Raw genomic sequence first — 18,377 nt, 5'->3', positions numbered from 1 at the left:
ACTTTGTGTTTGTGTTTGTGTGTAATATTTTAATAAGTTAGTATTGCATGCATTGCATTGCAGCTAATATTGCAATAAATTATGTTAATCTGCATACTGCTGACACTGACATCCCTTTTCCTTCTGATATTCTATTCTTTTCCAGGTTGGGATTCTTAATTATAGATTGCATTAATCTTGCAATACTTCTTTACATGATGTCTTGTAAATACCAGTCACAATTGCATTACTTATATTCTATGCCCTTACAGAAATGAGATTTACAAAAATGCAGACAATACTTTAGGTGGTGCTAACAAACTGTCTACAACAAGGAACAGTGTGCTTTTGCCTTAAGTGATGCACACAAAATGTCAACAGTGAAGGACGATAAATCCTTGTTTTAGATAGTGCTCAAAGGCTGTCAACAGCAAGGAGCAAATATATTCTTTTCTGTTGGTGTCACCTATTACTGTGCATATCACTAACCCATCTGCTTTGTCACATGTCATGTGCTTGATTACCTATAAATCATCTGATGAGTAACCAATTCTTCCTTTGTCATTGCTGTTACTTTCTTTCCAGTCATATTTCTCTTTTGCTTGTCAGATACAGTTTTATTTTACACAGATTCATGCCACCCATTTTGTAGACCCTTCATCCAGTCTTGTGAAGTATCTTAACACAAATCCTGTTGTTATAGCAATTTTCTAAGTTCATGAGAACAATATTTATAATCTGTCCCTATTTATTTTAGGCTTTGTCCAGATTTCTTGAACGAATAGGTTGAGGTGTGTGTGTGAGAGAGTGAAATGCAGAGTTAGCAGGTGGAATTTATTTTCAAGTGTGTTTTCAAGGAAATGTGAGCTTCAAGGGAAGAGAAGTTTACTGCTGCTCACACTAAGTTTGCTTAAAATGTGCAACTGTTTAGTTTAGCAAATGGTAACACTGTTGTGGTATAGAGTTTTAAAGCAGTGTTAGTAGCACAGCAGGTAGAAAACATGCATTTTGATGCAAAGAAATCTAGACCTGTGGCTAATGGGCACAGCTGTAGGTTCTACTCCCACAGCATGTAGATTTATATTTTAAGGGGGTGGGTGCTGCAGTCCTGAGTATGTCTTCCTTTGGATGAGATGCCTAGTAACTATGAACCTGTTTTTCAGCTTGCCACCCATTCTCTACTGCAATATACCAGCTTACCATTTCTTTTAATATAACGTAGGCAATTTATTCTTCAAGGGCAATAGGCACTGAATTTGTAAATGAAACACTGAAATATAAAGTTGTTTTCTAGCAACAACCTCTTCATTGGTTTCAGATCTCTTTAAAGTGGAATTATTCAGATGACTTTTACTTCTGCAGAGATTCTGCATATTGACTGATATTGGTGGACTGCATGACCGAAGTTTGAGTGGCTCTTTATGGTTGAAATGTTTTGAATGGGGCAGTTTTCCATTATTGATTCATATGATTTGTTTCATTGCTTAAAGGAAAAATGTTTAGAACTATAAATTTAAAACACACACTAACAAGTGGAGCTGTATTGTACAAGGGATATAATTCAATTATTATATAGTATAATTAATACAATCAGGAAGGTGAATCAAATTTTTGCATGGTTCTAAAAATGTGTGCAAGGAGCTTATGATTTGAAAACAGCCCAAAGGTAAACTTACCCTGCCACTGGCTAGATGCATTTTCTTTGAATGTGGGTTTCATTGCTGTTTCAGTGAATGTGGGTTTCAAAGGTAGAGAAGTTTTAATGCTAAGTCTGTTTTCATTGTAAGACTATTGCTTTGTTTAGATTTAATAAATGTCTATCAGTGTTTGTACTGTAACATTTGAAATAAAAGTTGTAAATTAAATCCAAATATCTGTAATCATTGTTGAAGTAAAGTATAAAACAGAATGCACACTAAGAGATTTGAACAGTGTCTATGGCAAATGGGGAGAAACAGCCAAGTAATGGGACACTGGAATGGGTGGGTGGGGGGAGCTGTGTGGGCGGGGCTCTGGGTTTGCACCCCCTTGCAAAAAATCATGCGGGCTTCCTTGATTCTGGATCTCTCCTTGCTCAACACCTTTCTCCAAGTTCCTTCTTTATGGATGCTTTCTCTTCAAACCCGTTCTGTTGCCGTCTCGGGCTTTTCTGGTCCTGTTGGTTCTGAAGGATGTTTACCTTCATACCCTCCCTTCAGAAGGTTTTAATGTTTTCCTGTTTCTTCCTTTCATTTTCAGTTCACCGCTTGACTCTTTGGCCTCTGTACCTCAAGGGTATTCACAAAAAACCTAACTCCTGTGATTGCTGCCTTTTGCAGGTTCTAGGGAATTCAGATTTTTTTTTTTTATTCAGATGGCCTGTTGATTCAGGTGCCTTCTCCCATTTGCCTGTTGCAGGCTCTGGAGTTCACCATATCACTCCTTCAAATCTGGGGTTCACTGTCAATTTCCAAAAGTCTGTCCTGACTCCCTTTCAGGATCATGTGCAACTGGGCTGCAAGATTCAGACGGTGACAGTGTTGGCCTCTCTTCCACCTCCAAAGGTTTTGTCCTTGACAGCTTTCCATTCTCTTGCCTGCCATTCAAGCCAGAAAGTTTCTACAAGCCATAGGGTCATGGCCTCTTCTATTCCAATGCTCCCTCTTGCCAGACTTCTTATGCAGAAGATTTAGTGTTAGCACATGTCAACGTGCCTCTTCTTCCTTGCAGGCTTGCTGTGTTCAGGCCTGGGATCTAGCTGTCTGTTATAAACTAACTCTTCACACTTAGGGTATATTTCTTCAGAGCACAATGTAGTGGCAGAGTTCTTGAGCAGGTCCAAAGCACAGGCTCACTAATGCATGCTTCACAGAGACATGTTTCTGGACATAGTTCATCAGTGGGGTATTCCTCAGGTAGATTTTCTTTTGCCTCACTTCTGAACAGACAGCTCTCTGTCTTCTGTTCCAGAGTGCCATGCCATCTGGCATGGAAGATGGAGGCCCTTTTCCTTGAAGGGGGGTGTTTCTGTATGCATTCCCTCCCTCTTTCTACTTCCAAGAGTCCTTCAGAAATTCAGCTCAACTCCCCAGAAATTTTGTTGTTGACTATCTTTTGGCCAAGACAGCACAGGTGCTCCCTCTTAATGCATCTTACCAGGGACAATCGCCACAAGTTACCTCACTAGTTGGACCTTCTCACAGAGGACAAGGGGTCTCTCATCCATCATCACCTGTCCACTCTTCAACTGACACCCTGGGTAATAAGGTCTTGATCCTTTGTAGGCACCTTTTTCTGAGAACATGCTGAGGGTTTTACAGGAGGCAAGAAAACATGCAACCAGAAAGTTTTAGATGTCCAAATATAAAAAGAGTTTCTGCTTGGTTCCATGCTTATAGCCAGGATTCTTTTTCAGTGGGGCCCCCTCTGGTTCTGTCCTGTTTGTGTGAGTTGCTCCAGTCCGGCTTGGCCTGTTCTTCTGTGAAGAGCCATTTGTCAGTTATTGTGCCTCTCTGCCCTTAAATCCTCCTTTGGCTTCTCATTTTGAGGTCAAACCATTTCTTAAAGGCGTCCTGTATCTTAGGCCCCTAAGGAAAGCCTATTCCTCCTCCTCCTTGGGACCTTAATTTTGTTCTGGAAAAATTGATCCATGGTCCTTTTGAGCCTGCTTTTTCAGCTTCTCTGCAGCACTCTACATGCAAGACTGTCATATCACTTGCTCTTGCCTCTGTCCGAAGGGTTTCTGAGCATCAGGCTCTTATGGCCATTGTTCATTTTTTTGGTTTTTCACAGACATGCTGTCCCTTGGTACTAATGCTTCTTTTATGCCCAAGCTTGTTAATGAGATGCTCTTAAATCAAACAGTACAACTCCCTTTTTCCTTCTCCTCAGTCTGCTTGTAAGAGGGTCCTGAGTACCTTAAATTTGCACAAACCACTTGGGTATTATTTGGATAAAGCTAAGGCCATTTGGAAGTTTGACCAGCTTTTTTTCATCCCAGGACATTGGGTTTGGCTGTTTCTAATCAAATCATCTCCTCCTGGATATCTAATGCGGTTTCCTTTTGTTATTTTTAGTTATCATTATAAATTGGATGTGGCCTATAGGGCCAGAGCAGATTTTGCTACAGCCATCCTGCATGGGTTTGCTGAGGGCTCTTCCCAGCCTTCCACCTCCCACTCCTTTTCTTCATCTTTTGTACTCTCCCTAAGATGAAGGATACTTCAACAGTGATATAGAAGGACATAGCAGGGTTGTGTAAAATCTTATCATAACAGTAGATGTCCTTCTCTTCACTGTTGCAGTATTCGCTCCCTCCCCACCATCCCCCCTTTTCTATTTTAAGCTTTGATTTGGTTACCCTTCTGGCTGAGGGACCACTTTTCCATCTGCATTTTCTCCTTCTGGATGTGCATAGTTTCCTTTTTCCTATGGAGACTATTATCTTCTGGGGCAATTCAGTTCCGGGTATCTGCATACGTACATCACCTTTATGCCATATGTCCTGTACAGTGAGCATATTATGACATGTGGTGCAAACAAGATTTAAAGGCTTTGATATACTGGCCAGATCCATGGCAGGAGATTCCTAAGGTGAGGAATAGTGCAACAGTGAAGAGAAGAACATCTACTGTTATGGTAAAATTTTACACAACTGTTCTTTCTAATTGTGTAAAGTATGAGGAATATTTTTATCTGCAGCTTCTTTGTGAGGAAAAGTATGCTTTAAGTAATGTAGTTTTTTTTTTCAATTGCACATCACTGCTCATTTTTTTACACATTGCATATAACTCTCTTGATACTTCAGGGCTAAGGCCACTGCCAGTAAAAACTGGTACTGTTTTGAGGAGGTTTTCATGACTACATTCTTTGAACCTCCCAGTTGATGATAAAAAATAGATTTTAAATTCCCATTTGGACAGAGATTTAGTGTTTGGCCTCTCTGCTGCACAGGTGATCAAAAAGTATGATAAAAGGTGTAAGTTAATCTAGGAGATCTCAATTACCAATTTTTTTAAGGAATTCTCTGACTCCTTGTCTGGTTTTAGCAAAAAGCAGAGTAAACCATCTCAACAAATTATAGGTAAACAGACGTTTAAGAAATGGAAAGGAGGTTCCAGAAAGAAGCCTCAAACCTCCAAACACCAAGGACAATCCTAAAAGTCTGATTTGACTATTTAAGAGATCTTGTTAACCCAAACCTGTCCACTTTTTTCTTCCAGAAAGTCCAAATTGCCATTTTTCTCTTTGGCAACAGATTATTTCAGGCAAATGGGTTCTGAAGTTAATTCATCAAGGTTATAGATGGCAGAGGGAGAAAATCCCTCCTTTCTAGGGGGTCAGTCCTCATCCTCCAGATCAGACTCTTTTGTTTCTGTTTATCATCACATACCGTCCCAAAGAGTGGTAGAATCCAGTTCCACCTTCCCAGGTGGGGAACATTTTTATTAAAGGATGTTCTTAGTGCCAAAGAAAAAAAATGCTTGGAGGCCAGTCCTGGGTCTTTCTTTCTTTCCTAAGCCTGTTTGTGGTGCCCAAATTCAAAATAATGTCACTTCACAATCTGCCACCACCTCCTTTCTTCAAGTTTCATGGTAACTCTAGACTAGACTTAAAAGATGCTTATCACATCCCAGTTCACAAAGACTTCAGGCATTTCTTAAGATTTTAAGAGTCTGGATCATATCAGTTCTCTGCCTTACCATTTGTAAACACTCTTGGTGCAGGGGACAGTCCAGAGTCTTTCACTCCAGTTATAGCTCATTGTAGGCTACAAGGTATCCACATTTTTCCATGTTTAGATGATTTTCTTATCTCTGCAGTCTTTCAGAGTGTCAGAAATCTCTCTGTCTTTCTCCTGGGTGAGAGATCTCTTACATGAGCTGGGATTCTAAGAGAATGTTGAAATGTTCAGTTCAAAGAACTTTTCTTCCGTAGGAAAAATAGATATATATTGAGATGCATTTTTAAGGTTTTCCACTCAAACTTCAGTCACTGTGAAGGAATACCTCAGGATTTTGGGTTATTATGATTCTCATGATACCCCTGGCAAGACTCCACATGAGAAAGATACATTGGTATTTGAAGTCTCTTTAGTCCCAGTACCAACACCCCTTTGTATTTCCAGTCCCAGTGTTGAGGTTTATCAGAAGAGAAATCATTTGGTGGGGACAGTAGCTATCCTTAAATCCAGATCTCTTCTATTCCAAAGTAGTCCATCACCACAGACGCCTCGGACTTTGCCTGGGGAGCAGTTTCAGATGGGATAAAAGTGCAGGGTGTGTGGGACACCAAGGGCAGATGCAAGCACATAAATATCAGAGATCCAGGACCTGATCAAGGCACTCAACTCTGAGTCATCTCTGGTCCCCTGGGACCTCTTCAAGTTGTTACAGAGAATACCTCAGTCATGTGGTACATATACAAGCCAGGGGGGAACCAGGCCATACCCCCTATGTAGATTAGCCATGTTAGTTTGGGATTTAGCTTCACAGCACAGTATACAGGCATCCTACATTCTGTGGCAGGCAAGCTGAGAAGGACCTGGGCAAACCCTCACAAATGGAAACTGGATCAGTGGGTCTTCTGAGATTTGATCTTTCTGTGGGGAGTTACTCAAGTAGACCTCTTTGCCTTCTCTCTAAACAATGAACTAGCAAGATTCTGTTTCAGGACTCTGTGCAAGAAGGCACGGAAGACCGTTGTCTTTTCTTTTCCTTGGACTGGAATGTTCCTATATTCTGAAGGTTCAGAAGGAATCCCCCCCCCCCCCCCCAAGGTCATTGTGGTGACTCTCTTCTGGCCTAAGCAAATATGGTTTTCTCTTCTCAAGGAAATGACCAGGGGCAATTAACACAAACGTCCTCACAGACTAGATCTGCTCACATAAGAACAAGGCTGTTTGATGCACCCCAACATCAGTCAACTTCATTTGACTGCCTGGATGGAGGCAAGAAAGCCTACTACTAGTTGTTCCCTAGTTTTAAAATATTTGTGTCCGTTACTATTCTATGGCCTTTCTTACTCCTTAATCAAGATTCATTTATGGCCACTACAGCATGTCCACCCATGGATTAGATCTTCGGATCAATTGTTCATTTCTTGTGAAGGTAAGAAGGGAAACCTGTATCAAAACAGACTATTTCCAAATGGTTGTCTAAGACTGTTAACTTTTTGTTATACTCGCCGTAAGAAAACTGTTCCAGGCAGGATCAAGGCCCACTCTACCAGGACCTTGGCTTCATCTATGGCTTTTGGAAAGGGTTGGATTTGAGAATTTTCTGGAAGCTGTTCATTGGTCCTCTGTACATTTCTTTTACAAAGCTGTAGCTGGATTCCTTCTCTACTTCCATGTCATGTTTTGCAAGGAGCATTCTCCATGGGCTCCTGGATTCTTGTCCTTCCATCTCCCAAATGTAGTAATTTAGGGTAATTTACCCATATAACTAAGGCTAATGCAGTAGTGATCATTCGAGCATCCACTGTTATGGTAAGTTTACTTACACAACTGTACTTTATAAGTACATAACTTTATTTATAGGCAGTACGCTGTACAAAGGTGTAGCCAGGCATATTCATTGTCCTCAACTGACTACATTTTATATTTCTGTGCATTTCTCAAGAAACATCATAGCTTATTGTGTATGGTAGCAAACGTAGCGACCAGGCAGTTGTGAGGCATACACAGTCTACTCAGTGGAATGCATTTTTTTTTCTGAGCATCTTTCAAATCATTATGACATATAGAACCCAGGGCTGACTAGACTACTGAGTGCGACATAGCTCTGTGTGCCGCCTGTTTGGAGAAAGCGACACTTATTTGAAAACTGCCTTTTTTATGGTTGGAAGTGGCGATAGCTGTGAATATATATTTTAAGTGTGTAGGGGCAATATTTGGAGATGTCTGCAGATTTAATTTTGTTAATGTTAAGTGGATTGATTAAGCACCAGTCTGTGTATAAAAGTTGCAAATGCTGTAAACTATCATTTAAATAATTGTATAGCAACAGACATTTCATACAGTGTTCTTTTTTGGTGTTTGTTTTTATTATTTTTATATTACTGTAGGTATGCTGCTGCTTTTCATTTATTCATATTTTCATTATGGCACTTCAACACTGGCACCAGGTGCTTTTTCCAGGTTTTGTAAATTAGTCATATTCTGCGGTTTTGAAGCCTGCCTACTACCTCAACTGATGCAATAGTCTGAAACTGATTCCAGTAAAAAAAAACTATTTGGAATAAGTTTGAATTGCCTGTAAATAAAGATGTTCTTTATAGTCATTGTTGCAACACTGATTCTTGGATCTTCCTGCCATGCAGAAGCCCATTGATCGGCCCAGTTTCCAGAGTCTTTGCATCATCCATAGCTGACAGACATCCGATGGCTGACATCTGGATGTTAAGGTACATGGGGGCATCCGTTGGCAGCATCTTCAGTTCTTTCTAGCCATGCAGTCTGATGCTCTACTACTTTTATCAGATGTTTGCTGTCCCTCTGCTGGCTCATTTTCCTCTCTAGAGTTTCCTACAATCCATCCATTTTCAGATAAATTCCCTACTGGAGAATTTTTTTTCTGATTAATGTCCAAAAAAGTTAATAGCTGAAGTGTGGGAAACCAATCCCACACAAAGACTTTCATTCTTTTTGTATGATTTGTTTGGGGTCACAGCATGACATTTCTGGTTGTCAGGATTGTGCTAGATTTTGAGCTAAGACCCATAAGTGTATAGCTGAAATCCTTGCAGCCCACATGGACTCCTTAGACCCAGTTCATTAAATTTCTTTCCACAGTTTCAGTTGCTACTTTGCCAAAGTAATGCAAAGAGAAATAAATTTACAGAAAATGATTCAGTGAATGACTGGAGTCATTCTGGGTCCAAGTTGACCAGTGACACAGGTTAGGCGCTTTTGCAGCCCCCAGGTCTGAGGACCACCTGGCCAGAGCCCTGTAGCATGACCCCTTGGGAGACCACCATGATGGCAAGCCAGTCAGTTTTGATTTCTCTAACACCAGCGCAGTTGGGTCTGAAGTCACTCAGCAGGTCTCACCTTCCGACATCATGGCACTGGTTATCAAAGGAAAGAGTTCATTTCCATGGCTGTTTTGCAGGAACACACACCAGTAATCTAGAATGAGGCCGTCGTTGCCAGACTGCGTACTGAGTCCTCTTTTTCTGAATGGACACTTAAACCAAAGAGACCAGTCCGCTTAACAGAGCCTATGTCCCAGTTGTCAGTGACTATAACTTGGGTCAAAACTCAGGGCAACCTTAAAATTGCCCTGGAATTCATGGCTTTTATAAAATCTAGGGAGACCAAACAGGCACTACTACAGAGTATTCCTGAAGCTTCTTCCAAAAAGGAAATTTTTTTTTTCAGGAGCAATCTGATCATTCAGTACCTGAGGATGAAGAAAAATCATCTCACTCTTAGCACTTCCCCCTCCTCAGTCATACCCAGATTCTGACTCAGATGATACCCTCTCTTCTCCTTCTCCCCTAGAAGATTTATCCTTTGGGGATACCTTGCATAAGATGGAGGCCTTTCATTGGGAGAGCAAGGAATTCTCTAAGACCCAAACCCATTGCAAGCAGATTTTTTTTTCAAGTCTGCCATCTTCCAGACTATTGGCTATTCCCCCTGTCTGTGTGGTATTAGATGATGTCTTCTCTGCACCCAGGCTGTCTGCCAGCTGCCCCAAGAAAATCATATAATTTTTATAATGTGCTTGACTGTCACAAGCACCTCTAAAAGAATGCACAAGCTGATTCCTTTGTAATGTCAATTGAAGCCACTGAGGGTGCCCGTAAGCCTGGTGCTAGAAACCCCCTTTCCTAATGATGAAAAGTAAATTGCTAGACAGGATTGGAAAAAGACTGGCACACCTGCTACCCTCTCTGAGGACCCTCAATTGGCAATTTCACTTGTTAAAATACTGAAAGTCCTTATAGAAATAAATCCTTACTAATGCAGAGGGCATTGCACACGAGGCCTTACAAAGGTCTTGTCTGCAGTGCTGTCTGCCTTTAGTAATGCAGATGAGACCTTACAAAGGAACATACAGGAGACTGTTACAGCAGCACTGCAGGTTTCCATACTTTCTCTAAAATGTGGGTATGTAGCATTAGATGCATCATGCAGAACAGCTGCTACTGGCTCTTTTATTCACAGACATGCCTGGCTGAGGACCCATCCACTTTTTGATCAAGTAAAGGCCAAACTCCTTTATGCCCCACTGGATAAAGAATTCATTTTTGGGTCCCCTGCAGAGAAGGTTTCCAAGAAACTGGACAAAAAGTTAAAGCAAATAAAACTTAAGAATTTTGTCTCCTGTCCCTAGATATAATAAGAATTGTCTTAAGTCTTTGCCTCTGCCTTCTGGGTAAGATAAGAGGAGACCTCCCCGATCAGAGACTAAGACAGTCCAGAAAATGTCAACCTGAGCAATACCCTAGACTTGAGAGATCCAAAGATTCTGTCATCTCCCCAGAGAACAGCTGTGACTATGCACTGCTCCCTCCCCCCTATCTCCCTTCCTAATGCTTCCCCCGCATCTCTAGCAAGAAGACTTTCTTCCTTTTCACACCAGTGGAAGCTTATCACCTCAAAGTAGTGGATCCTAAATGTCTTAGAAAAAGGCTACTTCATTTCAGAGAAAGGCTCCCCTTCTTAGGGATGTGAAAGCCACCAAAAGACCAAGAGGTTCTTCTTTGCCCTGTCTTGCAAGAACTCTTGCAACAGGTTTCTATTCAACCAGTCCATGCTGCGGAGAAAACAACAGGGTTCTTCTCTGGGGATTTTCTAGTCACAAGAAAGGAAGGCACTTGGGGACCGATTTTAGACCCCTCAAAGTTAAACAAGTTGCTAAGTATTCCCAAATTCAAAATCCTGACCCTTCAAAAACTGCTACCCAGGAATCCTGTATAGTTACAGTAAATCTAAAGGATGCTTGTCTATACATTCTCATAAAGGAGCACAGAAGATACTTTTTGTTTGTAGCAGCAGGTTTGCACTACCAGTTCTGTGCTTTACCATTTGGTTTATCTGCTGCACCCGAAGTTTTCAGCAGATGTCTAGCTGTTATAGCCCATTGCAGGACATTAGGCGTGCACATTTACCCCTACCTGGACTATTGCCTCATCCAGGGAAAATCCATCCCAGAACTTTAGGCAGCCTTACAAGTTACCATGGATTGCTTGCAAAGGGTATGATTCACCTTCAACCTCCAAGTCCCATCTTCAGCCTCAGAAAAGAATTATTTTTCTGTACACATTGATAGCGTCTTTACAACATAAGGTTCTTCTACTCTAAGACAGGGTGAGCTTTCTGACAAGCTGTCTACTCAGCTTACTGCCATAGTAAGCAGGCAGCAAAGGAATATTTAAGGGCCTTGGAATATATGGCATCATGCATCCTCATGATTCTGCTTTGAGAACTGAACATTAGGAAACTCCAGTGGTTCTGGAAAAACACTTGGGAAGAATAATCTGTCTACCCCTGTAAGCCCTGGTGCCTCTTTAACCATGCTTGAAAAGGTGGCTTTGGTGGAAAGACACCATTGAGCTGAATACAGGAGCAAACTTCTCTGTCAGATACGGACAAGGCCATCACCACAGATAGTTAAGAGATTAGCCGAGGGAGTACACTAAGGCCCTATGAAGGTACAAGGTACTTGGACCCCAGAGCAAAGAAAACTTCACATAAACCAGAAGGAATTGCTGGCAGTGTTTCTAACAATGAAAGTCTTTCAAAGCAACCCATCCCCAGGAGCACTGCAGATTTGGTCAGACAACATCTGTTATGTGGTACATAAGCAAATAAGGGATGACTCATTTCTACCCCTTGTGCAGCCCAGCAGTAAAGATTTGATTCTTGGCACAGCAGTTGCAACTGACACTTAGTGTCCTGTATTGCAGGATAGAGCAGCACCTTAGCAGATTCTGTGAGCAGGGACCTTCTGGACTCTAATGAATTGAAGCTAAAAAGGGAGATCTTCCTGGACCTCACCCATCAGTGGGGACACCCCAGTATAGATCTTCTCATCTCTCCTCAGAACTGACAATTACAAAGGTTCTGCTCCAGACCCCAAGAGGCAGGGACAAGGAAAGCAAATTACTTCTTTAAATGACCAACCTCTTTATGCCTTCCCCCTTTTCCCCTGATTCCCACAATACTGATAAAGGTGAGGTCAGATGGGCTGAGCATGATACTCATAGCCCCCTTCTGGCCAAGGAAAAATCTGCTGTCCCTCCTCTTGACTCTCAGTGAGGGGAGAGATTACATTCTTCCACAAGTGATAGATATACTCACCCAGCTAAAGGGATCTGTCATTCATCTCACCTGACCACCTCAAAGTAACAGCTTGGAGGATTGATTTTGTCCCCAGGTAATGCAAACTACGCTGCAGTAGTTGCTATCAATCCCAAAAGGCAAGATAACCAAATACCAGAAAGTCATACTTATCCAAATGGAAAAGGTTTTCTTTTTGATACAAGAACAGAGATTAGTTCTCCTCATGAGGACATAAAATTAGTGTTGGAATTGGATTGTTTCACCAGGACCTTTTTTATTCCAGTGTTACACTACATGTTTCAGCCGTCTGTGCCTATCTTTCTCCCACTATCTATTCTCAACCCTCCTGAAACAGTTCTTAAAAGGGATCATACATCTAAGACCCCTTAGGAGGAAACCCTGTCCCTATCTGAGATTTAAGTGCATTAGAAAAACTCACATTACCACCTTTTGAGCTAGCAGTTGCTGCTCTGTAAAGATGTTGACTTTGAAGACCACCCTACTGATAGCCATCACTCCAACCAGATAGATCTGAAAGCTGCAAGACTTGATGTGCAAAGAACCCTTCACTGTGTTTCATAGGAACAGGGTAATCTTAGGAATTCACCCCAACTTTATGCACAAAGTGTCAGAATGCCCGTTAAAGCAAGCTATTCACTTGCCACTGTTTTTTCCTAACCCACAGAGTAAAGTCGAGCAAATCCTGCATTCCCTGGATGCACAAAGACAACTCGGATATTACCTGGACAGGACTAAGTTCCCAAATAGAACAGAGCAACCACTAGTGGCCCTTGCAGAAGGAAAAAGGGCAGATCATCTACAAACAAACTATCTCTACGTGGATAGCCAACAACGTTGCTTTCTGCTGTGCATGTCATGGTAAACCAGTACAAGCCCATGTCAAAGTCCACTCTACCAGACACAGTGCAGCCACCACTGCCTTCCTTAAAGGTATTCCTACACAGGCCATTTTGGAAGCTGCCACACCTTGACTAAACATTGCAATTTAGTCAGTGGCTCCAGGGCTAGGGCAGGTTTTGCTACTGCTCTCCTGTGGAACCTGCTTTTTCATGGGCCATCAAACAGCCTGTCCCCCCAACTTGTAGCTGTGGGAGTTGTCCCAAAAATCAGTCCTGCAACACTGGCTATGAAGACCATAGTAAAGTAGTGTCACACCTACCATAATTGTAGACATTTGAGTAGGTCACTGTTGCAGTACAGACTCCCACCCTTGTATCTGTTGGGGGGGGTTATTTTTCAGATGGGTAGATCTTATCTACCATCATCCCCTACTTCTACTACTATCACATAATTGGATTTTGTTCCCATCACTGACTAAATCTGTGACATCTGGAAGGATTGTGCTGTCAGCAGGCATCAGACTGCTGTTCACTGCATAAAAATACCTGAACATGGCACCGACTTATGCCCTCTTAAACTTTGATGTCCGGACATCTGCCATCAGGCATCCATCAGCTAGGGTTGATCAAAACACTGTGGAAATCAGGCCGGTCGCTGGCTTCTGCATGGCAGGAAGACCCAAGTATCAACACAGCAACACTGATCTACTCGAGCATCTACAATTATTAGTGCGACACAACTGTACTTTCTTCCAGGCAGAAGCTGTAAAGTTTTACTGGGTTTTGTGACAAGAATATGGTTTACAGGGAAATTAGCAGAGAATTTTAACATTATCCTGATTAATTGCATGCAGACAGTCCAACTGTATTAAGCGAATCATCTAGTTTTCACTGAAGCTGAATCAGTGAAAGCAGAGAACATACATTATTTCTGTACCATGTTGTTGTCTTTTTCATTATATTGTCTGTATTGAGCTACTATGCTCAGTTACACTAATTCATTATTTTATTTTCTTTATTGGTTTTCCTCAACAGGATGCAGGGTGTTATAAATAGGCTTAGCAAGCTTCTTAAACCTGGTGGAATGATCCTGCTACGAGATTATGGACGTTATGATATGGCCCAGCTTCGATTTAAGAAAGGTAAGAAGGTTTTGAAGATCAAAGGAGGGATATATGGTTACATGAGGTACGAACTTTGTTCAGTGACACAGGTAGATGGTGGGTGATGTTCTGCAAAATGTTATCCATGTCTGTTGAAACCACCTTGCACTATTTTCAGTGTTTGCATCAGTTTACTATCAAAAGCACGAAAATCACTTACGCGAACGGTGATTTCCGCGACAAATAACTTCGATTCATACATATTAAGTAGGTTGTATGGTCGACGCAACAAAGTCTGTCAACCATAGTTTCTAAATCTCCATTCACATCAATGCTATGAATCCCTGCCCTGTGTACGTCCTTCTAAACGGCATTCCGACTGTCGCGCCTACCATGGTTAAGGAGGTGGCTGTCGAACATGTCAACGTCTACCTTTTGACTGTAAACCGTTTGCATCTCTACATGTAAGGGGCTTATCCATTTATTCTCCAGTCCTTTACTAAAGTATTCTGTTCTTGATTTTCTGAAGTAACGGCTATGCTGTCTGAATCGTTTCAGGCATTATAGCCAATTTACAAGATGTTGTAATATATTACTACACATCTAGACAATTCTGTACAGTTAAAACATTACAGATGATAATAGTCACTCATCATGGGTCCCATTCAAAAGACCGAAACGCCGATTCCCCGACGCGGAAATCACCGACGCCAGATGACCGACAGGTACGTATACCGACAGGGTGATTTGCCGACAGTGGAAAGACCGACAAGGGTAATCTGCGATCGCAACCGGAGGTAGGAGTGGTCAGGTAAGTGAGTTAGGGTTAGGGTGCAGGTAGGTGATGTGTACGTTAGTGTGTTGGAGCTGGGGGGGGGGTGTAAGTGAGTTAGGGTTAGGGTGCAGGTAGGTGATGTATGCGTTAGTGTCGGAGCTTGGGCTAGGGTGTAAGTGAGTTAGGGTTAGGGTGCAGGTAGGTGATGTGGCTAGGGTGTGTAAGTGAGTTAGGGTTAGGGTGCAGGTAGGTGAAGTGTGCGATAGTGTCGGACCTTAGGGTTAGGGTTTGGGTCAGGGCTAGTGTGTATGGTATGTAGTGTCGCGTGTTGCTTACGTTCCGTGTGTCGGTGATTTGGTGTTCGGTGTTTTGCTTTGTCGGGTTTGTGTGTTGTCGGTTATTGGTGAGTTTTGTCGGTGTTTAGAAGTAGACCCCTCATCATACATGATGTAGATAGTGTTAAAAAAAAGTACGTAGTTAGTGCAGTGTGTGACATTGACTGTTGTAGTACATGCAAAATAGAATGTTAGTTTGTTAGGAAAATAGCAGCCAGAAAATTTGTGATGCAGACAGATAGTGAGAGAGTTAAGAAAAGTAGAAGCAATAAAACCTGAGCAGTAGCGTAAGGATATGGTATAGAAGCAGATACGGAGTTAGAAGAGCTTTAGGATCTTGCAGTCTGTGAGGGATTGAAATGTGACAGAAGAGGAAGACCTGAGCACTAGGCAGGCTTTGTGCAGGAGCAGAGCCGTGTATTTTTGAGATGTTTTTTTAAAGAGACTTTGAAATTGGTTAGGCCAGGCATAGACCTGGTAGCTAGAGGTAGTGAATTCCAATGTATAGAGACAGAGTATGAATACAGAGAGTGACCAGGTTTTCTTGTGAGTTTTGAGATAGCTAAGAGATTTTTGTCTTCTGATTGTAGGGATCTTTTTGGAGTGTAAGGTGCGACTAGATTGGCTAGTGCAGAGCAGGCAGTAGGCTTAAAAATAAGGTTGTACAAGGTGGATAGCTGAATAAAGGCAAATTGGTTGGGTAGTTCAAGCCAGTTTAATTCTAGGAGTGGTTTACAGTGGTGTGTGTGATATTTAGAGTTTGTGGCAAACTTTGCAACTTTGTTGTAGCATTGTTCCAACTTGCTTAGGGTAGAATTGTGTAAGTTAGTTAAGATAGGGCACCATAAAGAAGAGAGGGAAGTAAAAATGTTTTTGCCAGGGTAGTTCTGGTTGTTGCAGTAAAGAAATTGTTTATATATAAGAGACCCAGTTTTGATGAGTTTTCTTTATATTTTGCTGTATATGGGGGTCAAATGAAAGTTTGTCAATGATAACACCTAGAAGTTGGGTTTCCTGCACTATTTATATGGCAGTGTTGTCAGCTGCAGGGATGTTGAAATAATCAGTGACAGGGGAGGTGTTTTTGGGATGAAAGAGTACTAGTTTTGTCTTCTTTGGATTAAGAAAGAGTTGGGCATTTCTTAGCCAGGATTCTACGGCTGTAAAGGACTGTTGAGTTTTTGAGAGTAGTTCTGGTAGTGATTGCGCAGTGCAGATTATGGTGGAATCATTAGCGTATTGAATGAGGGTCCTAGGGTGAGAGGCAATGTGATGGTTTTTTGTGAAAATGTTGAAGAGTAGGGGTCCCAGGATGGAGCCTTGGGGGACTCCAATAGGGTTGTGGAGAAAGGGTGAGAGTTTGTTGGACCATTTCACTGCTTGTTTACAATCCTTGAGGTTGCTCTGAAACCATTTTACTGTGTTAGATGAGAAGCCTAAGTTAGATGGTGTGTTCAAAAGTAAGGGGGTGAGACACTGTGTCAAAGGCATTGGAGAGATCAAGGAATACTGAGGCTGTATAGCATCCTGCATCTCTGCCCTTGTTCACAGTGTCTGTAAAAGATAATAGGGCTGTAGCTGTGCTGTGGCTATGTCTGAAGCCATGTTGGGTTTTGGTTAAAAGATTGTTTTGCAATAGATATCGCATTACCTGCTGATGGATACCTCTCTCGAGAATTTTGGATATGGGTGACGAGATGAATATAGGATGGAAATTGGATGGATCAAGAGAGTTGCCTTCTTTGTGGATGGGGTGATGTGAGATTGTTTCCATATGGTAGGTACTTCTGATTCAGATAACTACTTTGTTTATAAGGCTACTGATTGAGTAGGAGACTGAGTTAGAAGCCAGTTTGAGGTAGTATGGGAGGAGATTGTCAGCTGAAGTAGAGCAGGGTTTTAGTTTTTGTAGCAGTTTCTTAATGGTGTCAGTGGGTATGGGTGAGAATGGGGTTTGTATGATATTATGTTGAGTTTGGGGGTTAGTAATGGTAGTGTTAGAAGTTGTTGATGGCTTGGGGTCAGTGTCTGAATAGGTTGAAGGGTGGGGGGAGTGCAGCATTAGGGGTGTTAGTTAGTAGGTCTAAAATTGATTTTATGAAGTGTTTAAAGCTTTTGGCTATTTGTGCTGGAGGGGTATCAGGTGATAGGGTGTGCTTTCCATTTCTTCCAGGGTTAAGTAGAGAAGATATGGAGTGCCAAAATTTACTGGGGTTGATTTTATGCTGGAGTTGAAGCTGGGAATAATTTGACTTCTTATCTCTGTTGATTAGTTTTGTCACCAGGCTAGGTCCCTTTACTTCATCAGGTGTTTACATTCTGTAGAGAGCCATGGTGCCGAGTTCTTTTTGATTATTTTCATGCGAGTGGGAGCTAGTGTATTAAGTACGTGAAAGAAAGTGTTATTAAAGTACAGCACAGCATCATTAAGGGGTAGTTGTTTAAGGGGTGTCCAGTCTATTTCCTGTAGGAGATTGTTGAATTTATGCTGACAAAAATTGAGTTCCTAACTGATTTTTATAGTATGTACTCTTAGTTGTTGGAAGTTTGTTCTAAGGGAGTAAGCTGGCAGATGATTGCTCAGGGAGCTAGACAGTGTATCAAAATTGGGGTAATTAGCAGGGTGGGATACTAGAATCCAGTCTAAGGTGGATTGACAGGTATGATCTTTGCTGTATCTTGTTGGAGCATTGATAAGCTGAGAAAAAGTATACAGATTTATACTATTTGTGGGGAAGTTGGAAGCTATGGTTTGCCAGTCTATGTTTAGATCTCCTAAGATTATTGTTTCAAGGTTTATTGTTTAGGATGTCCAGGATAAAATATTTTCCAACACTGGCATATTTTTACCTGGTGGGCTATATATTACTATTATCCAAATTCTTTTTGATATATTGAGGTTCAAAAAGGAGATTAGTACCTCAGCATTGGAAAAGATAGGTATATTACTGGTAATAGGGTGTGATGTTGAGTGTAGAGGGATATTGAAGTGCTATCCTTCCCCCCTTTTTTAAGCTCGGTTTCTTCTGGTTATTGCAACATTTGGAGATA

The 18,377-nt window shown here is 41.6% G+C and overlaps 1 protein-coding gene across 1 annotated transcript in view; it reads left to right on the top strand.

Annotated features, from left to right (window-relative positions):
• The window catches only part of METTL2A (methyltransferase 2A, methylcytidine), a 506,716-nt gene that overhangs the window by 365,241 nt on the left and 123,098 nt on the right, over positions 1–18,377 (top strand). Inside the window, exon 7 of the mRNA XM_044055222.1 lies at positions 14,149–14,255. Coding sequence (XP_043911157.1) covers positions 14,149–14,255 — 107 coding nt within the window. The remainder of the gene's footprint in view (positions 1–14,148; positions 14,256–18,377) is intronic.

The sequence above is a fragment of the Protopterus annectens genome, chromosome 13.part0, assembly GCF_019279795.1.
Source record: "Protopterus annectens isolate FY-2018-M chromosome 13.part0, PAN1.0, whole genome shotgun sequence".
Classification (NCBI taxonomy): domain Eukaryota; kingdom Metazoa; phylum Chordata; order Ceratodontiformes; family Protopteridae; genus Protopterus; species Protopterus annectens.
This window is presented reverse-complemented; position numbering and strand designations above follow the sequence as displayed.